Source organism: Lissotriton helveticus, chromosome 6, assembly GCF_964261635.1.
Source record: "Lissotriton helveticus chromosome 6, aLisHel1.1, whole genome shotgun sequence".
Lineage (NCBI taxonomy): Eukaryota > Metazoa > Chordata > Amphibia > Caudata > Salamandridae > Lissotriton > Lissotriton helveticus.
The window spans coordinates 1,552,187,680-1,552,213,061 of NC_136067.1; the positions used below are offsets into that span (position 1 = coordinate 1,552,187,680).

Here is a 25,382-nt window from a genome sequence, read left to right on the forward strand (position 1 = left end):
AAACATTACTTAATTTCAGAAGTATACTTTCCCCATCCCCTCAACAATAGTACTCAAAATGTGGCAGGAAGTATTCTCATTTCAACTGTATATAAGTATCACATGCAATGTTCGTGGGAGGGGGGGCGGACTACAGTGCCCCTAGGGCGGGATAATCCTCACTACCTTGTATGGTTTCTTCAGAGAAATCAGTAGTTGAGCAGTACCTGCAGGTCTGAACTCCTCTGTGAAGGCCTCATATGCTTTCATGCAGTGCACTACACACAATGTGGGGTGAAGTGAAAATGCCAGATAGTTAATGGTCCTAATGTTAGTTTCAGTATTGTGGGACACCATGAATGTCAAGTCCTATGGGGTGAATTTCCTGGAGGATATATCTAATGCTCTCATGTCAGATACCTGTTTGCAAGAGATCAAACACAAAAGCATCACCAGCTTACCTGTTAACTCCTTTCTTGACAGGACAAGTATGGGCGAATTTTGCGGATTTGCGTTCTGCAAAATCTCGAGAAATGGCAAAAAAATCCACGAGTTAGCGGAAAAATCTGCGAACTCGCGGATGTGCACAAATATATTAGAGTTCTGTTTCTACTAGCTAATCAGTAAGTGCAAGCTCGTTGGGTAAATGTATAGTGCTTTTCCTACACTGCAGCTGCGTAAAGAAGAGTTGTCTCCAGTGACCACGTGTGTCTGTAACTTTGCCACCGCGCCGAAAGGTGCCGAGGTCCCTCGAGTGAGCTGTCCATCATAGTGAGGAAAGGGTGCAAAGACGTTGCATACCCTAGTGTGTGTGGGGCGGGGCCAAACGGGCGGGGCTTCTACGCGAGTTCACATGCCTCTTGTTTATAAAGGGTCAGAGACCGATCAGAGCAGCAGATGAGAAGGAAACAGCCTCCTGGTCACAGGAAGTACACGGTGATTGGGCTCGAGAAACTCTTGGATGCAAAGACCTCCATCAAGGATTACATCTAATTGTAGACGGTAGATATAGGGAGGAAGCACACCTGCCTAGCCTCGACCGTGTTCACTAGTTGTTTGGGCTGATTATAATGCGTTACTGAATTTGAGCTTCAACTCGGGCATGTGCAAAAAAAAAAAAATCTTCCCCTGAGCAGATTTTTCAGCAATTTCGTGAGATTTGCGGATCGCGAAATTGCCGAAAATCCGCAAATTCCGCGAGCGGAACGGATTTTGCGCCCATACTTAGAATTTACTAGCTTGCCTGAACTCCAGTAAGTGAAGAACCACATTCACATCCCAAAGTGGAGAGTATCTACACACATCAGGGAATTGGAAAGTCCTCTGAGAAGGCGACACACCAGTGGGTGTTTCCCCACCAGGATCCCATTAATCGGGTCGTGTCCCCGCTGAGATGGTCAACCTGATCGTTTTACTAGTGCAGTAAGCCAAACCCTGAGATGACAGTTCCAACAGGAAATTCAAAATGTGTACTATACTTGTCCCCAAGGGATCCAGATTCCATCTCTGACACCAACAGGACCATCTGCACAAAGTGGAGCCATATTGCTTTTTGGTAGAGCCAGCCCATGCTCTTCTGATGACTTCTGCAGCCCACTCCAAAAGGTCCGAGACACACCAAGGTCCCCTGTAATTACCCAAGGCATCAGCTTGAGAGTTCTGCTCCACATCAATGGGTGCGGGTTGCCTCTCACATCTTCTAACATGTTTGGATTCTGAGGAGAAGATTAGAGAATGCATAGAAAGTTCCAGAAGAACTGGACACCAAGCTTGAGATCTTCAAACTGGAGTGACACGGACTAGGGATGCCTACTATCACCTGACTTCTTCCGTCAAAGGGGCTATCATGGAAAAAGGCGGAAAGGCATACCCATTTATTTGACTCCAATCTAGTGTCTAGCACCAGAGGATCCGGCCTCCAAATGAAGAACTGAGGCAACCAGTGATCAAGACGGGACACAAACAGATCCACCTGGCATTGGTCCCATTTTGAGAGAATTTTCCAGAAGATTGCTGGATCCAGGCTCCATGTGCTGAAGTCTGTCAGGTGTCTGGGATTCCAATCTGCAATGCGGTTGGATTTCTCCAGATGGTACTCTGCCGTGATGGAAATCTTGTTTTCGAGACAGAAATGCAAAGGTCTCTGGTGAGGTCCACCAGCACCTTTGATCTCATGCCACTGAGTTAATTTATATATATATCAGACAGTGGAAATATTGTCCATCTTTACCAGAATGGCACAGGACACTGTGTTCCTTGTGAAAGAGTGACCACAAAGGATCCTATGAGCAGTTCTAAACAGTTGATATCCAATTCTTGTTCCTGCCAAGACCACTGACATCCTGTGGTAACCTCTCCGCAATGTGCCCCGAACCGGAGAGACTGGCATCAGACTCAATGACCACGTCTGGGGCCGAACCGAAGATGACCCTGCCGTTTTAGGATCTCACGTGGTCCAACTACCACTGGAGCTCCTAAAATGTGGACAAGCGTTATGTATGAGTAATTATTTTGCAAATGCTCAACCTTCAGTTGTTGAAACGACCAATAGCACAGATGCCCAGGAAAGATCGCATGTATCAATGAAGCAAGGAGGCCACCTATCCTTGCAAGATACCTAAGGGACACAGACTCCCTCATCAGCGTGCATCTCAGTTCCTTCCATATCATTGTAAACTTCTTGTGGTGAGGCCTAGCCTTTGCCATAACAAATCAAAAAGAAATCCCAGAGAACATATTCACTGTGAGGGATTGAATATGCCAACTGAAGATGCTCCCAAAGACAAGACACCGCTCGGTGAAGGAGTAGCATATCATCCAGGTAAACTATAAGCCTGACACCCCTGGAACGGATGAGCTCCATTACTGGTTTCCGCACTTTGGTAAAGCCCCAAGGAGCGGAAGAGAGGCTGAAGGGAAGAACGACAAACTTGTACTCCTGACCCTCCCAACGAAACTGCAGGAATCTGTGGTGTGGTGAAAAAATTGGGATTGTAAAATATGCGTCCTTCAGGTCTACCCTGGCCATCCAGTCGCCTGGAACGAGGATGTCTCAAAGCAGGTAAAGGCCCTCCATTTTAAAGTGCTGGTAGACCACCCACCTGTTGAACTCTCTTAAATGTATTACTGGCCAAAAAGCCTTTGTCTTTCTTTTTGACCAGAAACAGTTTGCTTAGGAATCCTTAAGGGTGAAATTGTGCCAGGACAATAGCTCCTTTGAGCAGGAGGGGTTTATCCTTCTGAGAGATTAAGGGGCTGTCCTACTCCGAGAAGACCAGTGGTGTGGGAAGTTTCCCTTGCCTCAGAGTTCTGTAAAATTCTATTTGAAACCCCAAGACGGTCTATAAAACCCAGGCTTCCCTGTCACCGCCCGCCATTTGTTAAGAAATTGTGCCAAATGCCCCCTTACATTTGGTTTGATAGAAGGGGAAGTCCTTACCTGAGCTGCCCCTTGAGGTTCTGACGGCACTGTGGAACATTCCTCTTCCTACGCGTCCTCTTCCTCAGCTTAGAATGAAACCTCCAAGGCATTTCTGGGGGAAACAACCGTTATAATGCAGGCGTTACAACGCATGCCTTTACCCTGCATGTCGTTACAATGCGAATGGATTGTTGAAGGGGGTAGGAGGTGTTGGATTTAACTCCAACACCTTCCCTACTGTTGCACACTATGGAGTTGGAATAGTAAATTATACTATTCCAACTTCCATCGCACCCCTGACAGCAAGTCGGGGTAAAGATTTGCATTTTAATGGCATGCAGGGTAAAGGCATGTGTTGTAACATCATACAACCCATTTCTAGTCTTGGTGCCGATACTGCCTCTTTCTCTAGTATCTCTGGGAGGCTGGGGTGTAATGGCGGCCAGAAGAGCGCCCACTGTCTCTACCGGCTCCACCAAACCCCGTTCATCAAAGACCATCTAAATGGTTTGTTGGGATTTGTCCAGACAGAAGAAGGTGGTGACGAGCTCCCCCGTTCTTTCACAAATGGGTCCCTAAAGAGACCCCATCTGCCACAGCGCAAGCCTCGGAAGTCGTTAGTTCGCATAACTTAGGGTCTATCTTTATAAGCAGTAATTGGCATCTCTCTGTAGAGAAGGTGGAATTAGCATTGCCTAAGAAACAGACGGCAGTTTGGGCCTAACCCGAGAGGATATTATGTGGAATGAGTTTGCCAGATTCTACCGCTTCAACGGCCATATCAAGAATTTTCCCCGGTGGTCCCAGGATATCCAAAAGCTTGTCTTGGTAAGCTTTCCAAGAACTATCTAACCCTTTCTTGGAAACTTGATAAACTTAGCCACAAATGTGGCCATCTTGCCATCGATCTCCAGTGTCAAAGCCACTTTACAATCCAACAGTGGCCTATGGCACTCCGCCCATAGGTGTCAGAGCCCAGTCTGCTGATCTACGATGATATATATTCTCTGGGTCAATTATGCTTTCTGGTTCTACATCTCCCGACGTAGAAGACTCTAGCCTGGGACATTTGGGGCTGCCCTCCAACCTCCATGGCTACTGGGCTCTGGTTCACCCAAGTCTTGATCAGGGTCACCAAAATCCTCCCCATCATCCATATCGTCTGAGCAGCAAGAGTCTCCTTCTTCGATGGGAGTCAACCAGGCATAGTAGCAGTTGACGCATGCACAACGTGTCAAGAACACCTGCCACAGTCGTTCAAAGGCGTACAAGGGAGGGGATGCTGCGGTCTTGGTTTTAGCCCTAGGAGGCTGTCCAGTAAACCCCTGAAGTTCTAGTGGCTGCCAAGGGCCCAGTTTACCCCCCATTAGGAATTTGCAGGTCTGTTGCACTGTTAGCAATAGAATTCGCCGACTCTGGGATTCTAGGCCATCGAACATGGCATGTCCTGAGGATACATCTACCGCCTCCACTAATTTCTCATCTAGGGGAAATGGGACATCTTGCTCCCCTGGTCAGTATGACAATCCTTTGCCCTGGCTCCTACCATGGTGTGCTCAAGAGAAATATATTGCCATGCTAGTAACTGGGGCTGATAAGTACACTTGCCAATTGGCTGTGCAAGGCAATATGAAATAACTTGTGCCAAGCACTAGGTACAAACACCTGTATGTTGATGTAGAGCCCTCAGAATACACAGGGCAGTAGATTTGTATGGGGCCTCGGCCTAAGCACCGCTGATAAGACAGGCAGCGCAGAAGGCCCAGTACTCGGGGCATAGCCCCGAGAGGAATCCTCTTAAGCATTAATCGCTCTAAACTTGAGGCTAAGTTCTTATGATCAGAGGAGAAACACGCTGCACACACTCGCAATCCTGTCCTCTGTCTGAGTTTGGAGGAGTAGAGACAAGTGAAGTGTGATCCGCAAGCTTCTCCTTGTTGCAGCGCCCCTAATGGTGCCGAAAAGAAATCGCACCCTGTGGCCCCGATGAGCGATTTCCCCTCCACCACGGAAACTGTAGCCATTTGCCCTTGTGTGGCAGGCCACCAAAGCAGGAAAGAGGGCATCTCCATCAAAATGCAGGCCAGGGGAAAAGAACTCACCAGTGGGAGACAAAGGTCTAGTCAGCCTGACACGGCATACGTCTGTGCCAAATGTGAAATTATCAACCAAACAGGAAACAGTTATGCAATAAACAAATACTGAAACAACATCACTAATAATAGTCTATCGATCATATAACATCACTGTAATTAAGGTACCAAAGCAAGCACATCACAAAACATAACAGTATTCCCAAGGAAAGCACTTTATTGGCTGTTGAGCAGTGATGAAAGAGAATTGCTTCCTCTGAGGATGCTCTTTTACAGTGACCAGCACAGTTTCTTGGTGGATGTTGATCTTCTTGGCTTAGACTCTTGGGAGCTGTAGTCCTTCGCTGAAAGTTGGTGGTTTCTTTGTTAATAAGACTACTGATGTGATAAAAGACTAAAGTCATAAGCATAATCTGAGCCTCCGGTCCTGACATAGAATTAAAAAATATGAAATGCTTAGCAAAGATAGAGCTGAAGCCTGGGAGGCTTGAGAGGCCTACACTGAACTATCTGATTTCCTGACACAGGAGACTACTTTAGCTTGTAGTCCAATGACAGCAGAGAGAAGAACGGTTGTCCAATTATATGGGTGGGCAGATGGTGTCTTAAAAAAGGTGGACAATCCTCTACATATTGTTTTCAAACCTCATTAACAATTACTAAGTTGAAGTTTAATAACATTGTCCTGGAATCATTACAACAGACCAAAGTATTTGATTGAATTAAAAAGAATCAATACATAGAATAAAGCTGGCTTATATGTTCTCTGTATTACAGAACAATTATTCAAGCAACATTTGGCATGTGCTGGCTAAAGAATCTAAGGAGAGGCCTGCAGCTCGAAATATGATTGATAAATGTTCACAGGAAAACAATATTAGACAGTTCAGTATGGGTGCTGGGTCCAAGAGAGAATGATGCCTAATGAGTTAATGAACTTTTTATGTGGAATGTTAAATGGGAATGATTTCATCTGTTATGCCTTTTAAAGTGAGTGGTCACGACAGATGGGCAGTAATTGCCTTTCACTACTTACCGCAATGATGGAACACAATCCTTTGTAAAGGTATGAGGACAATCTGGCACTTGGGTTGATCACAAGCGAGTGGGAAGATTCGATTCTGGTGGAGGTCTTCAAATTGTCTATACAATTGCAGTGCCAAACTATCAATTACTAGCAATGCTAACCTCAATAGTAATATAATTGCACACACATTGCTTATGGCTTTCGAGAATTTAGTTGAGCAAAATCATGCTCTCTCTACTGCCCAAACTGGATTTGTTAGGAACATCCAAAAGTAACTAACTGTTTTGTACTTAGCAACAAGATAACTTGGCACTAAAACAAAAAACAAATGCTCCTGTGTACACAGATTACTACTTATTTCCAAATTACAAATACTAGAGGTACCCTGGAAGATTTTGAGAAGTTTGGTTCTGCTGTATACAGATATGTGAGCTTCTGTGTAATTTGCAAGGCAAAAATGTTTTACCATAAAATTCCCCATTGCTCGGAGAATTAAGCATTGCCGCCTTTTCGGTTCCCTAATTCGTAACACGGTCATTGCAAACATTTATGGTATCCTTCTTGCCGAGAACATCACAATGCATTCAAGGTCCGAAACACAGCTACCGCTCCTATCACTTGTTGACTTTATGCTCGTCTTTCACCCTGTACAGTACTCCGCTGCCTTTTGGAGAGGATGGCACTTTAGAAATACCATTTACATGCAGAGAATGACATCCCACCCAAGATAAGCAGCATGCATATTCATGCACTCTTTTAGGCAGGTGACATGCTAATACTTCGTCATGTCCGGTTGGATTGCAACACTTACTTTACAGATTAGAGAGAAAAGTCTTCTTGGACTTATAAAGGTGTCCAACCTGGAGATGTCAATATATTCAATTATACTTAATCATCATGAATGACACACTTAAGGGGATATGTTTGGAAATTTCTTATACATCTAAAGCAATTACGGATAACATAATGAAATTTAGCAAAAGTACTGGAAATCTTCCACAGAGCTGACAATTTCCTTTAGGGCTAAGGTTGGCCCTTACTTGGCATACAGAGTTGCCATTTGGGTGAAAGGGATAGGAGGAATGGCTGGATGTATTCAAAGGGTGGGCCCTTGAACCTGGCACAGTCCATGTCGATTGAGCCATTTGCTTGGAGCTGGCAAATTGTTCTGCAAAGGCACATTATTTACAATCTTTGATGCGCCTGCAGTCAATAAGCATACAGAAAGTGGCTTGTAGGCGATCATTCCTCGAGGGCTACCTGACTCTGGAAACCCCAAAGCTGCCTACAGTACTTTCTAGAGAGTCATGCACATGTCATGGCAGAGCTGACAGTCTGCAGTGCTGAAGTGGGCAGCCTGCTTCTGCCAGCTGGCATGTAGCCTGACAAAACCTTGTGCATGCAGGGATTTGGATGGCCATGAATGTGCTCAACGAGCTGGTACTGCACTCATGATACCTCATGCCAGCTGCATGGCACTCTTTAGTGGTTCACTGGCGGCACCTGACAGAACCATGTGGCTTCAAAAGATTGCATGGTTTTAAAGGGTAGGCGTAGAGGTTGTAGTGGGCTGGATCAGAGGGACACGACGTTGCCATACTTTTTTAATTTATGAAAAACAGTTCCCCTACTTTATATGAAAATGCAACCGTCCCGTCCCGTCTCCTGTGCTGTGACTCCGAAGGCGGGCAGACAGCTAAACAAGTCTTCTTGCCTGGATGCCTGCTGCCCGAAAGAAATGCAAATGTGCTCAACTGGTTAATCTGCAAATGTAAAGGAAGCACAGAAGTCTATATTGGCTACGGTGGCTTTAATTGATGGAATCACTTTAAGCTTCCCAATGACAAAGTTATTCTTTGCCAGTGGTAGGACAAGAGAGTTACCAACTGAGCTGTCATGTGTGTACACTTAAGGGACAGTTATTTAAAAAGATTTCACAACGTACAGTCTGTGTACTAGTCAAATCTATATTTTAGAAGCACCTTTTTGTCTCAAACTTTTTTGCGCATTTTGTAGCAACCTGCCTTCTACTGTGTGTACTGCAAGCTTAAAATAATGACTTACTTTCTGCCACAGTTTGGGACCTCGTACAACTAAAAATACATGCCACTATTCTCCACTGCACCAACCAGGATTCATTTTGTGGCTTTCTGGTTACACACACAGACTTCTATAGTACATTAATTAATCGAGGTTTCATAATGTGCGATAGTGCATTTCCCACAGATTAATTAAACCAATATTTATTTTTTATGAAAGCTCTGTGTTGTTTTATATGTACCTAAAGGTGAAAGAGCCAATAAAAACTTACAGAATATTTCGTTTTTTAGGCAGACCTATAACCCAGCCCTTATGCTTACCATCCCCCACACCTATTGCATGCAGCATTACAGTTCCCATAGTTTAATCAGCCGCGGCCCATGCAGGTCAGAGCGGTGGAGAGTTGGGTCTGGGTTGGGAGGGGTGCATTTGACAGACGACCACAAGGGAAAATTAAATAAATAATACATTTTACCTCGTGGTCGTCTGTCGAATCCCACCCCCAATCCGCCCTACCGCTCTTACTTTAATGCACTTCACAGCATAGGCGGGAGAGATCCCAGCAGCGCAAGGCCCAGCAGAGGCCCGGCCTACAGACTCGGGAGGGGTCGGCCCTGCAAAAGGCACCGGGTATTAGAAGGGGAATGAGAAACATGTGTCAGAAACATTCATAAGATTATTAGAAAATAACTCATGATAGTTTTTGTCAGCAGCATGTCGAACTCGGTCTCATTATCAACTGGCAACTGCATATTTTGACAGTGTTCATTACCAACAGAGGATGATGTGTTGAATGATTTATGCAGAAACAGTATCCAATTTCCCAAAAGAGGTCTTGAACAAAAGGACAGCTCTACTGGCACTAATAGACTCGCGAGGGCTTTTACTGGACGGACTACTGGTGCTGTATCACTTTAGTTAAATCCCCACTGCAATGATAAGTAGATAAATTAATTTAAGCAGTTGATAGCCAGTGAATGTTGTAGGTTTTTTGTTTAAACTTTTTTTTAATTAGTAAACCACATCAGGGTTGGAGATAAGGAGCCTTGTCAACCATATTCACTCCATCTCAACAATAACTTCCTTTCTAGGTGAGGTTCTGTGTTTGGTACAGTTTGATTTGAGAAGGACACTCATAACCGATTGCAAGTGCCCCGGTAATCCTGATGGGGCAGTAACGGAAGGTCCTGAGGCTAAACTGAGGCTAAACAGAGCCAGCACAGGGGCACTCTAAATGAGGCTGTAAGTATGTTAACACATGGAGAATTCTTACTCGCTTGAAAAAGACCTAGACAGAAATGAATGACTCAAAAGAAGATGAAAACTCCAACAGCCCATTCCCTCCACTTGGAAAAGTGGCTCTACCAGGGTATGCACCGGGTTTCATGTCTGGTCCCACTCCTTCCAAAGAGTGCCACAAAGTAAAAGCTCACCCCCTATCAGCTGACTTGGCTTCACTCCCCGCCCTTAACTTCAAGATAAATTCTTTAGCTACTTCAACCTGCGCAAAGGTAAACCTTCTCCCTAATGATTTACTATGAGAAGCATCCAGGATATGACAGAGATGCCTAAAGGATTAAGGCCTCATGTACAAAGCATTTTTGTTCGGAAATGGCGATCGGGATGTTTCTGACCATAAAAATGCTATTACCTATGTACAAAACACAAGCTGCGATTCGGTAACATGTTACCGAATTACAATTTGTGTTTGCAATTTGGTATTTGGAAGAGGCGTGTTTAGGGTATCCCTTCCAAATACTGAATCTGAATGGGATGAATGTTTTCCACCTGAATTACGGTCGCAAAACATTCATATTTTACCAACTCCTTGATGGAAGTGGTAACCCATTCGCGAAAGGGAAGAGATCCCCAATGGACTCCTTCCCCTTTAAGAATGGAAAACAGGTATTTTTTAAGAGCAGGCAGTGGGTCCATAGACCACTGCCTACTCAAAAAATGAAACTGCAAAATCTAATTTTTTCTTTTTAAACACATCCCGTTTTACCTTTGAGGACAACGGGATGAGTTTACAAAGAAAAAGAAGATTGCTTTATTAAAAAGCAATCACAGACACGGTGGTCTGCTGACCTCAGCAAGCCACCATCCATGTGAATGCTGCGATTCCTAATGGGCCGCAAATTGTGACCTAAGGTATGTCTAGTTGAGACCCACCAGAAATCACTTATGGAACTCAAAAGAGTTTCATACATTAGGAATAACGATTTCCTAATTGCGATTGTGAGAGAATCACAATTAGGAAATCAGGATTCCTAATGTTAGTACATCTGGCCCAAAATCATTAATTTTTTTCCGTTATGGCCATTAATGCCACCTTCTTCTCAGATGTATCAGAGCTCAGACCCAGTAAAAGGACACCCCACATTAATCATCATAACTTACGTACTATTCTTCTGTCGAGTAAAGTTTCTTTTGGAGTGGGCAAAATAATCAGATGGTATATCTTAAAATTATCAACATCCCCCACCACTTGTAATCTTTCAGCTATCTCAACATTTCTCAAGATACCTCAACATCACTTACGAAAAACAAATGTAGAAGATATTTACTCAAGTTCATCTTTGCAAATGACAACAGGAAAGTGCTAAAATGTGTGAAGATCTAATCTTCTCCCAAAGAGTCTCTTTCAAAGATGTTGGCCATTAAGCTAGCATCTGGTCTGTTGATGACAAGGGGATGCACAGATCTCACAATCTAAAATCCCAAAAGCTGAAGTTGCGTAGAAGTGCAGCCCAGCATCTATGTTCTAATGGAAGCAAAAAAAAGTTGTGGTCAACTTGAAGTTATCCTTCAACAAATAAAAGCAGAACTGCAAAGCTATCTTTGCTTCTTTCAGGGAGAGAAGCACTATGTATACTGATGTACATGAAATCAAGACAACTCAAGTTTAGTGCTGTTGATCATCCTATGAAGTGTAATGCTGTTACCTATTCAATACCACTCACCAATTCAAAAAAGTTTGGCTTCAGTAAATTTGGACTGTATGTTAATAATTTGTGTATTATTGTTTGAAGTAAGTTATTTTGTTGAGTTCAGCCTTTTATCCGGGTAAAATGGATTAGTTAAAAGATTGTGAGCCCTCAGACTTCCTCACCAACCTGGTATCTTCAGGGGTGAGAAAGTAACATTAGAAGCACCACTGAGAGCCCGGGCCCAGGTTACTACCGCAAATGTAGAAAACTATGGAACAATCACAACTGGTACTTATAATACTCATGACGGGCATCGTTTATGTCCTCCCTTATTTCTGGCAAAGCAATGACTATTGAGTATCCTCTGGTGAGGTGATTCCACCATGGGGCAGCTCTAGTTTAAAACTAGGAAACTCCTGCTTGCTCCCCTCGCAGTCTCAAACACGACTATGGCCATACCCACTTTATGATGGCCTGTAAAGACGTCTTTTCAGGAGAAAATCCTCTTTGAGTTATGTTTGTATAAAGGCTTAGCGGAACCTCCATCTCACCTTTAATCTGTATTCCCCTGGCCACAGTTTGTTCACGACTTCCATGAAGGTTTTGATCTGTATCTTACTCATTGCCAGACATCCATTGATTTTTATCTCTCACGGAAGAGTACAGATTGGCCACATTTTGACAGTCTTACTAAAATCAGATTTTGCTGCCCATCACAGACAGTACTATAAGCAATACTTTAACATACGCTTAGAGTGGGCTTTAGATCTGCCCTTGCTCATAATGTCAAGGCTTGCTTGTCTATCTAAGCTCCCGGTTACTGATTAATGGCCTTCCAGCAGATAGATGCAGTTTTTTGGTAGAATAAATCACATCGGCCCAATACTGAGGCCAATGAGCTTTATTTCCTTTTGCATGTTTCTTTACCACTTGATTCTTAGAACTCAATGGGAGTGCATCTGTTGCTCCCTTCCAGTGTGTCTGCTCCTTGCTTCTTCTGGCAGCCTCTTACTCTTTGCTGCTTCCTGAAGTTCTCTCTTACCTATTGTGTTCCCACTCTGTTTCTCCTCTGCAGGTTCTTTCCCCACACCCTACTTCACTGCTCTTTCCCAAGTTGTGATTCTCATACTCATGGTGCTTCAACACTTGTCTCTCCCCTTGTCAGGCTCAATGGCTCTTCCCACTCGATGGCACCTTCCATCTCTCCATCAGAGCCCAGCAACCTCAGCCACTCAAGAAGACCCAAAAATACAGCTGGGCAACAGCTCCCACTGCACCCATACTACCACCCTATCTGCATTTTTGGGGTGCAAAAACCAGGGGTGTGGTAAATGATTGTCTCTCCTGCACCTTTATTTTGCTCTTCGTCTCTACCCCCGCATTCCAGTGCTTCTGCTTCCACCACTGCTGCAGCTTTTTCTTCTGCTCCCACCTTTTCCTTCCGATTGAGTTAATTCAAACACTCCCAACTGTGTTGTTGAGCAGCGACACCGACTGGCTTTGAGAAAGCTTGGTCTTCAAGGAGCTGATCCTCACAACTGTCCTCTCCTCAGTTCTGCAAACCTCCACTACTCTCTCAGAGAACCCCTGTAGTTCAACTTATGCAGCAATGACAGTTGCTCTAAAGCGATTGATTTAAATTTAGAATTGCTATGTAGTCTTGTAATTCACTTAAGGAGCACTCACCCCCCCCCCCCCATCTGTGAAACCAGAGGAGGGAATCTTTCCCACCAAAACCATGCATCAGATTCTCATGGCACTCCTCCTAACCCGCATCACCATTCAAGCTGAATAGGGATTCCTTTGGGTATAAAGAACGCCTTTGCAGCCTGTGATGGTTAAAGCTTACTCCCCTCTAGCTGGGACTTCTTTCAGGACATGTGAGAAGGAACCAATAGTAGGAGCTTCAAGAGAAAGCGGTAATCTTGGGCCCAAGGTGACTCCAGTCAAAAGGCTGTAGATTTAGAAGACACAGGTGCCAATTTGCTCTTGATTACCAAAGTAAAACACCACAGAAAAAAGTAAACTTGGGGGCAGTGTTTGATCTGTCTTTATGGCAAAAAACAGAATAAAGCTCCCCAAGTAGATAAGTGTTAATGAACGTGAAGGAAGCAAGTTCTGCACAGCAGTAAAATAAATGAAATCTGTACTTGTAACAACAGCCCTGTCTGTGTGAGGTGGTGCTCGATTGGTGCCCAATAGCCCTACCAAGGTTATGTTGATTGAGTGGCAACAATGATCTGGCTGTTGTCTGTAAACAGGTTTGTTTTTGTATTTTTTCGAAGGTCGTGGTGGCTTTTTATGTGCAATATACAAAAAAGAAGCAGAGAATAATTGTTTTGCATCAGGTTGTGCAATCAGACTATGGCCCTTTTTCTACAACGCTCTTAGCAAGGCATAACACAAACTGGATTACCTCCTCGTCCGTCTTTCCGTCCCATTCCTTAAGGATGAGCAGTACGCCTGTTGCACAGACACTATTACCTAGTGGAGGGCACAATACGTCCCCGAATATGGCGCCGGCTACCCAGCATGCATAAAGGGGGAAGCACATCAGCCAGGACATCATGAGCATACCAAAGAAGCTCATAAAACACAACAACAAAAAACAATAACCATAAACAGAAACCAGGGAGAGAGGGACGGGCTCAGGAATGGAACGGAAAGACCAGGACTCTGAGTCATGAAGATTACCGATGAGTAACCGGGCATTTCGTGCAAGGTGTCATACGACGCAAACTTCCTCGCTTTATATTTTATGGCAAAGCAGGCAATGAAAGCGGAACATGCCCGCTTGTCTGTACTTGAGTTAACATGCAAAGTCAATGGGATGAGTTTAGGACTCCAACTTGTCTGTCGTCTTCCGTACTGGAGTTATATTCTAATATACCGCTACATATTCAAATGAATGAACATTCTTTCAGATAAAGTTCAAATTGCTCGGACTAAAAACAGTTGGCGCTAAGGCCACGTTGCTTTTCAACTTTCAGACCATGGACCTTCTCCCCGAGCGTAATAGGGTGCTTGTTGCCTCTTAGATGAGGGTTGATACCCATTACTGCTTTACAGGCAGACTAGTCACGTTTTTTATGTTAATGAAAAATCAGTAATATTTATAATAAACATGATTTAAAATGTTTTGATGTTTGGTTAAAAACAATATGGTCTGGGCCTGTGGCATCATAGGTCAGAGAGGTCAAAGGGTCATTACCCAATTATACTGGAGCATGCTGTTGGAGTACAAGCGTACCAATTTGTACATTATGACTTTTAAAAGGTACAACCTGTATAGTTGTCGAGATAGATGGGCGAGCCTCTTGACCATAATCACCAGCCCACTTTCGTAAACTGTGTATACGTAGCAATGAAAGTAGACCAATGCCTTCCCCAAACAGCTTTTGATTGTTTGTTCTTATACGTTTAAGTGTATGTTAATGCTCTGTGTATCAAAGCTATAAGAAATCCTGGATTACTATTAAAAAGTGATTGTGCTTGATACTGATTATGAAGCTCCGTGGCACATTTTGTGACTCTCTTCTAAGGGATGTATTGTATGTAGCTAGACTTGTTGCAAATAAAAGATTTAAACCTGAAATGTAGTTAAGTGGCTATCACTCTTTAAATAAACCAAAAGGTGTCTTCCAGAGTACATTTGGAGTGGGGGTTATTCCACTGACCAAGCTTTATCGAGGATTACTGAAGTTTCTGGTCTCCTTTTCCTAATTGCCCATGACCTAGAGCCTCATTACCACAGTAAATAGTTGGCATCTTCAAGTGCCCTGCAACTAAATGCCATTCACCTGCACCATCACGTCATGCATTCATGATATCCACACTTTTTTTAGGCTTCCATTCTCACCCCCACCATCCTATTGAACTGCCCCCCCCCCCCACGTATCACTTCCTGTCTGAGTTCTGGTGGTTCAGGTTCTTTAATGATAGAAACAAAACCTCAGAACTGCTAAAATAACAATTCTGGCCTAAAAATGGGTTAGTTCTTCGGAGGGATTCTGTGTCATATAGATCGACTGTGCTTCTCATCACTGCAGCGGAGCAAAGAATAGCTGGATTACCTGCATAATTCCAAGAAAGAAACTTTATTCAGATGTAACATGGTAATAGATTAAAAAATAAATCTCATGTAGTAATCTCTATCAAAGAGGAGACAAAAACCTACTGAGGACAAACAGCCAAAATGTCCCACCTAAAAAACTGGAGTTAGAGGAGCTTCTAAAGTTTGTCTTTAAAGGGAAAATGCTCATAAAGGAAATTGTGCATCACATATTAAACTCAGAGAATCACTGGGAAAGGGCATTTTGACTGTGAAGTTAAGAGGCATCAGTGATCTCACACACATTTCAGGGTGCAGGTCATGATGTTGTCTTGGTTCATCTCATGGTGCAGCAGGAAATACAGTTAAGAGGTGATGGTCTGATATCACATTCCTAGCTGGCACCAGTCAGTGGTTTAATCAGAAAGAAACACCTTCTGAACCACTCATAGTCTGACGTGTTTCTTTGATGAAATAAGGCACTTCCTTGTAATATGTAAAGGGGCTCAAACCTTGCTACAGATAATAATCTGTCTTAGTTAAGTGTCTTAAGTGTTAGCCAGAAAAAACAGGTATCTCCCTTGCACAGAGCCAATGCATGCAGCCTTGGTTTGGGAGGATCACTGAGCACTTTCTTGGAAAAGTGCCTTCGTTGACAGTGGGTGGTGGATTCAACCATATATCAAATATGCGCCTCGCATATGTTAACGCAATTAAAGCATCTCAAGACCAAACAACTTGCAGCAGAGAGAAACGGACCTTGCAGGCACATCACTGTTTACAATGACGGGGGATCATCCAACCTAGGTCCAGGAGTGCAAACAACATTCCACATTCTCAGGAAAGTAAATATATAAACGATTCCCATTTAGATTTACCACATTCAAATCAGCCACATGTAGATATCTTGAAAATGAGACATGGCTCCAGCCCTTGTGGACCAATGTAGAACACCTATTTCCTACAAACCTGTACAATCAGCAAACACTGGGAAAAAGCAGTGTGTACATTGGAAGAAAAAGGGAGGTAAACCTCAAAAACATCATGTAGTTGAAATTCATCCATTGTAAACAACAGTCGTAGATCAAACCTAGAAGTGAAGAAAAGGGCTAAGAAGTCCCACAATGACAAATTCACTCGAAGACAACACATGAAAGATGTCTTGCTCGCTCTACCACTGAAGCTCATTAAAAGGTCTCACTCCGAGTGAGCTTTCAGGTAATATAAACTGATCCACTGCAAATTCCATTCAACTTGGGGCGAGTGTTTCAAAGGAAATCAAAAATGGCTTAATATGTAAAGTTTGTTTTATTACATTTTTCTTTAAACTGTATATCAAAAATAACGTTGGGGCCAGATATTTACATACACATTTAAAGTACCAATTTATCAGTTTACAATTCTGCATCTTAGAAATTAAACAAGTATAGTGTATGCTTCATTACTGACAAACAAGGCTGAAACATATTTTCTCTTTATCAAACAGAAAATAAAATACGTTACAGAGTAAAACATACCTCATGAGTTTAGTTAATTCTAAAAAAGAAGTTTATATGCCCACAGTAAATTGCAGCAAACCTAAAAACAAAACTACACAAAACAAAAAGGAAATAATGTGGAGGCTAATATGTATTGCATTTCAGTAAATATGTACCACCAGGTTTCTCAGTGAAGTGTACGAGCATGTATAATGGAACTGTAAAGGGTTTACCTAGCAATATGTTGGTCCTCACCGAGAAAAGAAAACTGGTTACTTGAAGGGAACTCTTTTTACCACAATAGGGAATATCAGTTCAAATGGAAGATATTGCTTTGAGACTATGATCACTCTTGAAAGCAAACTGAAGAAAAGAAAGATCCATGGCCTAATTTAAGAAAAACAAATCTTGCTGAAGGTTTGTCATATTACGTGCCGCTGGGTAATTATTAAATAGATAAACTTAGGGCCAGGGGTTAAATTTGTGCAGTGAGAACACATCAAACCACAAACAGATCTGAGGCACATTAAATTAAGACGTAATCATGTAGAATCCTTTTTGCAAATGATATAATCTTGAGAATCCTAAACTATACATTATCAAATCTGTGTTTTATTTTGCAGCAAGTGGCAAATAACTTCCTCCTCATCGAGTCCTGGAGTATATATGCTATTAATTTCACCGAAAGTGTTTAGACCCAGACTGGCAAAAGACCGGGAGTTTAAAGAGGAAAGAAACCGCTTTGCCCAGTAACAGATGTAGCTCAGCCTGATTTCTGTTCCAGTCCGGCACTGAATTCAATATGTTGCATATTCATTTTCCATTATCGTTTACTTTAGGCTTTCTGTACTGCGCTACTAACCACTCACAGTGGAGTGCCTGCTTTAATACATGTCACATGTCAGTCTAATCTGTCTAGTATTAAGAAACTAAATTCATTTGCTCCACACACTTCTACTGAAAAATGTTTCACTCATAATCCTTTACTAGAAAACCACACTTAGTATAAAAACACTAGCATTACGTATCAGCCATATATACAGTATTATTATAGGAGTTAATAGATCTGGCAGCACTTAAGCAATTACAAGTGAAAAGTCTCAACCTAAACCTTCTTACTAGGGCTGTGTGATGTTTCATAGTTTTCTTCAACAAACTTTGTGAAGCGTTCTTCACAAACTTAATAATTGAGAAGACTAAACTGCGGGAAGAGAAACCCCCACTCCCCAATTTTTTTACAGAAATAAATCTGAGGATAAACGATTTTTTAGTAGAAGAATTTGCTCTAAAAATATTTTAAGCTTGGAAATTCATACTCTACGTTCTGTAAGGAACTCAAAAGTTAGCAAAACTTACAAAGTGAAAGATAGTAAACTTTGTGGTTCATTTACTGGCATATTTAGGTCAAAAATACAAGGCGACAATTGCTATAAGTCACTGTTTCACAGTGACTGAATCTAGAATTCGTCCACCATTTCTCAGCAGGTTCATGGTAGACAATGCTGCACTGGGTTTTCAGGTTAAAATTACTTTTTCGACCTACTTGAGCAAAATCCTCTAATACAATTGAAAGACAGCACATTGCATCAATACCCTTATTTCCATGTTGATGTTATAAAACATTTATAAAATCATGGACATTTTGGCAAAATGCTAAGCACATCAGCTTGAATTTCCAATGTCTACCTTTTAGCACTCTCCCACTGCAGGAAAGCATTTACCATACGGCATTTCACATACTCACAATTTCATTGCATCGATCTTCAGCAGAAAGAAAAGGTCAAAGGATAAGCCCATATGAATGGACAGTGGTTCAAAACAACATGAAACAATGTAAGAGGATTTTTGTTGTCAACTACTAAATTGAGGGCCATATGTGCGAAGCATTTACCCGGTCGCAAACTAGCCGAATCACAGAATCGGCCAGTTTGCAACCGCAAAAAGGCTGTTTGGAATGTACAAAGCCCAAACTGCGATTCAGCAACTTGGTACTGAATTGCAATTCGGGTTTTGTGATTCGGAATTTGGAATGAGTCTGTTAAGGGCGTCCATTCCAAATACCAAATCGCATTGGTATGTACAAATGTTTTGTGGTTGCAAAACATTCGCAGTTTACCACCAACCCAAAGTTGCTAGTAATGCATTCACAAATTAGATGGGGTCCCTTCCTCTTTGTGAATGTTGGGAAAACATTTTTAAGAGCAGCTGTGGTCCCACGGACCACTGCCTGCTCTTAAAAAATGAAAACAAACATCAAGTTTTTTTATTGTATAAACGCATCAAGGGCCAGATGTAGGTAGGCATTTACCGGTCGGTAACGGCCGAATTCGGCCGTTACCGACCGGTAAATGCAATTTGAGATGTAGGGCGCTGTATTTTACAGAATCGGTAAATTTACCGATCGGTAAATTTACCGATTCTGTAAAATACCGAGTCGGTATTTTTACCGATTCGGGAAAATTGATATGTAGGTGGGACTCTTCTGAGTCCCACAAGCATTAAAAAAATCGGTATTTTACCATCAAATCCTATGTGATGGTAAAATACCGATTCAGGTGTGCATGCACACCTGTGCCATATGACAGGCAGACCTGCCCTTAGGGCAGGTATGCCTGCCACATGGCACCTGAACCCGTTTTGGGGGTGCTAGAGGGTGTCAAAGTGACACCCCCTGCACCCTTGTGAAAATCGGTATTTACCGATTCGGTAATTACCGAATCGGTAATGCCCAGTCATTCCTACGGGCTTCAAAGCCCATAGGAATGAATGGGTATTACCGGTCGGTATTTACCGAATCGGTAAATACCGATTTTTACCGATTCGGTAAATGCACATCTGTATTTACCTACATCTCTGTACTTATATTTTACCACTTCTTAAATACCGAATCGGTATGATTCGGTATTTAAGAGGTGGTAAAATAAAATTACCTACATCTGGCCCCAGGTTCTTTTAATGAAAACGCGGTGCATTTCAACAACTAAAAAAACCTTTATTAAACGCAATCAAAGACAAGGTGGTCTACTGGCCTCAGCAGGCCACCACCTCTTTGATGGCTGCCATTCCTAATGGGTCTCAAACTGCGACCTACCTCATTAATATTCTTGAGACATGTCCATTTGTGACCCACTAGAAATCACAGGTATGAAACAAAATGTTTCATACATAAGGAATAGCAATTTCCAAATAGCGATTTGGATGAAAACGCTATTTGGAAATATACATACGACCCAAAATGATTTGCCATGTCACACCTGTTGGAATGTGTGGACACAGTCTATCAGGGTTACTCCATTTCTGCAATTACAGAAAATCCAATAGATAACTGGATCTCATTCATTCCATTTTCTTTCCGTTCATAATTAACACTTTCGTCCACTACTAAACACCAAGTGCCTAGTCTTTGCGTTTCAAACTGGTGTAGATGGATTGTGACTCGATGGGTCACAGCAGAAAACAAATCATAATGGCCTATCCACCTTTTTTTTTTTTTAAATAGAAAAAAAAAGAATAAGATAAACATAGATGAAATAAGACCATATTTAATTTCCTGCAATGCATCGAAAGAGAAAGTGCAATTTGCTTCCCTTTAATGGAGGAAAAAGGCATCCAGTAAGAGGACTTGGGAGATAAGGTGTATACTCAGAAAAGTGTGCTCTCTTCCTTTTTAAATATATAACTATGTATTTCAACATTGTTTGCCTTCTCATTTATGGTTGTTTATAGAAACGCTATGTATATATAAAACTCCATTTAACAAACAAAAGATATTTTTTAAATATTGTGTCCTCTGTATAACTTTGAAAAAAAAGCACTTGCTGATTGTTGGCTTTCGTATGTAAGTGAAGGCTCTGCTTGTAAAAGACAGTGAAGGCACTTGATGGACAGTACAACAAGGAGAACTATGAAAATATATGTGTTAAATTCGCTGTATGCAATACGGAATATACCAAATATGAAAGCAGTTTTTTCTGGGTTCGACTTTAGTCCTTCTTTTGAGGAAAAAGGTCCAGGACAAAGACAGGAATAAGGAATCCAAACAAAATATCATACAATATGAAAAGCATGACATATAGGGTTCACCTAAAATCTATTTGTTTTTTAGAACTCAGACGCTAATAAATTCAATGGAAGTATCAAAGCAAAGGTCTCTGTGGAATCCGAAAGTCAACTGTCGGGGGGTCTCATGCAGGTGACGTTTAGCCAGACGTGTAGAAGTACTTGGTCTTGACATTGCCCAGTAGTTCGTCTTCATACCTGGGAAGGCAGCAGAAAAAGATGGCACAGCCAAACATGACAATGGTACTCCCCCAACCGAACCCATAGGTCCAGCTGTACATGTACTTGTCGGCGCTAGTTGCCAGCTCCTCCGTAAATCGGACCGGGTAAATGATCAGTGCGATGACCTGGAGTATCACTGCAAGAACACAAAGGGAACAGGGAGAGAAAACATTGTGAATTGTGGTGATTGTTCATAGATTTTCCTAAAGTAGAATCAATCCATTTAATCTGCCTTTACTCCCATTCCATTACTAACCACCTTTTATGCAGTGAGCTCCACTTTCCAAACATTACACAAATGTAAAAGATGTGCAATGGACAATGCTGCCAAAGTTGGCACTTTCAGCCTGTCCTGGCTTTATAGTCAGTATCCCTCTTGACTCTGGGACTTGAAGTATGGTAAAAAGCTAGGACCGGCTGATGGTGTCACACATGACACTGAGCTATATGTGCAAAAAAATGTTTTTAAATATTCAAGTGGGCACTAGCTGCAGAAATATTTACATGGACTTGATCTGGTGGAAGCTATGAAATCATAATAACTTCAATAAGTTACAGGAATGGAAGGTGACAATTCTGCATAAGAGTTAGCTGCTGAAATACACAAATCTTACCAGTTTGAATATCCTTAATTTCAGTTCAGTCAAAAACAGGGTGGTTCTAGGAGAACTAGTAGACCTAATTCTCCAACACAAAAACTACTATCAGAAATACACTGCCACCAACCACCCCCTTGCTCTGCAACTGACTGGATTTCATCCATACGTTACAACCAGAATCCAGCATTTGAACCCTCCCACCCATCTGACCCTTAGCCAGCACTGAATGTCTTCTGTACCTGGACCAATGTTTACACTTCACTCCTCAGACCCTTTCTCAAAAAACATCTACAAATTGATAGCCATCACACTATCAATTATCCAGGGGCTTTCACAGGTCTCACTCTGGCACATGCTTCTTGCTGCAAAATGGCATCTATTGTGCCCTTAATCATAAAGGATTTAATAACACTAGCCCATCTTTTTCAATTTGCTCAGTCTCTCTTCTTTTCTTCTTCAAAGTTCTATAATATATATTATTCACCAAGATCATTACATATCTTGTCTATTTCCATCTTCAGATGCTTAAAATTGTGGTTTTGTAAACTTCTGTCTATTGAAACTTCCTGATCAGTTGTCTCCATATTTTATCACCTCAGTCTATCAAACCATCGTTTATCTCTTCTCATCCAACTAGATTACCTCTACATGGCTTCTCACAAAGTCAACACAACATCCGTCACATCATTATGTCAAGCCTGCAAATTACTGGAACACTACTCTCCTTATTTCCCTCTAGCTTAGCCACCTCAACATGCAGTGTTCATGAGTTTGTCTCTACTTAGCCATCACCCCACCAATAGGCCGCAGACAGTAAGCAAAAGGAAATATCTTCCTTAATTCCATCTTGTATACAACATTCTCATTTGGATACTATAGATGCAAACTCTGGCAAGTAAAACAAAAATAATCGTCCAATACTTCACATGGAATTTCAATGCTTCATGCCACACTCCCCCTTGCTTGCAAAATGGGAAAAGGCAAAGTCCAAATATTTACCTTCATCATCTCCACCACAACAGCAGGGCTTGCTATCACATCTCTAACATCAGAAGAACACAGTCCAACTGCCCGTTCCATTAGGCTAATTCACTAATTGACACACTTGAAATCAAGCTAGGCTTATGCAACAATACCTGTAACCATTCTAGGCTCTGCAGAAAGACTTCACACGTGCCCCTTGCATCTTACAAAGATTTACACCCACATCCCCCAAAAACCACCAAGCCAGAAGACTTATAGCGCTTTACTTCTATCCAAGTATACTGATCAATCTACTGCCAACTCTAACAAATACTCCCCAGAACACCGCCAAACACTCTGTGTCCTTTCACAAAACTGCTTCGTGACTTCAAGCATAGCTGTGCCTGATTCAGAATCATTCAGCATACCCTTCCTGCGCTGCTCGACTAGGATACATTCTACCTCACAAGGCACCATGCTGTAATCCGTGTGGGGAAGAGAGAGCCAACGGAATTTGTGTTTGTCTCCTGCGTTAAGTTGAGCACCTTTTGGGACATTTTGGAGATTGCATGCTCCCAATTAGTGGTAAACCTGCTGCTGATTTTGTTTGGAACGGATGCCCGGTTGGATCCAACAATCACCTCAAGTGTTAAAAGACTCCTCTTTTACATGATGTTACTTGCTATGAGGGATTTGTAGGAACTGACTGTTGGCAACCCCTCCCACGTTGAGTAGGTGGCAGAGGCAGTAGATAAAGTATGCAGAGTGGTCTGGACTGCAGCAATAATAGCAGGAGAACAGTACTGTTATGGTCAAACTATACAGTATGGAGAGGGTAGTCCAACTCTCAGCTCATGTGATTAAACTGGATTGATAGAGAGGAAACAGTTGTAAAGGGTTTTCTTTCCTCTGCACTGGTCTATTCGGCAGCAATACCTCAGATGGCAAATGGACACCTCTTAGGTTATGATCCATTTCATCTCAAGGCGAATGAAGACAAAAGATTTTTTTAAACAGGATACATTCTACCTTACTTTTGTCATCTTCCTGAACAACTTAATGGAGCTCTCAGAAATATTGCGTTCAACTAGAGAGGATTCCTCATCATGAATCAATACATCCAAATTATGCACAAACCACACTCTAGAGAATAACCCCTTTGCTTTGAACGTGTTGGACTCTTCAGGACAGTGCAACCAAATTATGCATCAAACAGAGTATGGTGTATTAACCCTGTGCGTTCACCTTCATGAACTCTTCGTCGAACAATGTCCTTCCTACTACTGCCTGATTTTACTAGGGACTGCCATGCTACAAGTGTCCTTTCTGTAGCGCTTCTTGTTAAAGAGTTAGTCTACACAAAAATCTATTCAACCACCAACTGAGGAAGCCGCTGTCAAAACTGCACAACTCTTATCCTCTATATAAAACTCCTATTGATCAATATTATTGTCTGACATCCCATTTACTCTGGTAACGCTATCATTTGTTTCACTTAAGCCATAACTACACCAGAAAGTAAAAAGTGAGATATGTTTATGGTACAAATCTAAATCAAAGGCAGGGTTCCTAGAACCAATAGTATTTTCTTCAACTAATAAAGTTATGAAAAAGGGCAGTCCCCACTTCGTTTTCAACATGCTGAAAAAAAAAAGCAAAAATCACATCTAATCCTGTCAATGGATGTAATGCGATAAACCTGCTTGGCCATTCCCGTCGGAGTCTATAAATAACAAAACAACTTACAAACTGATACCCTGAGTAACTATTTATTTCCTATGCTGTTTTTACAATTTTGACAAGTTTTGAGATGCTAAGTGACTACTAACAGTAACAAAGGTAAAAAAACATTTTCCACAGATATTCATGACAGGATCTTATGTAACACAAGTCTTACCAGCAAGGAAGAGCAGGCCTCCAATGACTCTCAGAAGTCCAATATTTGGCACACATAGTCCTACGAAGGAGATGAGGAAGCAGATGATCAGGATGATGAAGCCGATGATCAACAGGGCGGCCGTGGCTTTTCCCCAAGCTGAACAAAAACAGAAAACTCATTCAAGTAAACAGAAAATAACATAAGTCCATACTCTCAATCAAGTCTATAGGCCACAGGTGTTCAATTTTGTTCCACTAAATCCAGAAGTAGGCTATATTTTCTGCATATCCACAGTAAATAGATTTACATACAATCCTTTTAACAGTAATCATTCACACAATAATTAGTGCTCACAAATGCCAAAGGACAGGGCTACATAGCCAAACCGTGGCTAATTGTTGTAGGCGCTTAAGTCCTGCATATGTTTTCTTGGCATACGTTTGTAATTTAACATTATATAGCGTGAGTGTAGCCCATAGGCATTAGCGTACTTTACAACAGAAGCAGACTAGATTACACTTCTGGTAGCCACAGGGAGAATGAGTGATTTGGCTAGAATCACAGAACGCTGAGCAGACAGTAGGATTCTAACCTGGTTCGCCAAGTTCCAAAGTTAGCAGCTCTAGCCTCTAGGTCGCATC

The 25,382-nt window shown here is 42.1% G+C and overlaps 1 protein-coding gene and 1 pseudogene across 2 annotated transcripts in view; both read right to left on the reverse strand.

Annotated features, from left to right (window-relative positions):
• Positions 1–11,179: 11,179 nt before the first annotated feature.
• Positions 11,180–11,875, reverse strand: LOC144761818 (ornithine decarboxylase antizyme 1-like; annotated as a pseudogene).
• Positions 11,876–16,830: 4,955 nt separating this feature from the next.
• Positions 16,831–25,382, reverse strand: part of PERP (p53 apoptosis effector related to PMP22) — a 67,875-nt gene continuing 59,323 nt past the window's right edge. For both annotated transcript variants that reach the window (XM_078649340.1, XM_078649341.1), the window contains exons 2-3: positions 24,760–24,897; positions 16,831–21,436 (exon numbers count right to left, since the gene is read on the reverse strand). In XM_078649340.1, coding sequence (XP_078505466.1) covers positions 21,219–21,436; positions 24,760–24,897 — 356 coding nt within the window. In that variant the 3' untranslated portion in view covers positions 16,831–21,218. The remainder of the gene's footprint in view (positions 21,437–24,759; positions 24,898–25,382) is intronic.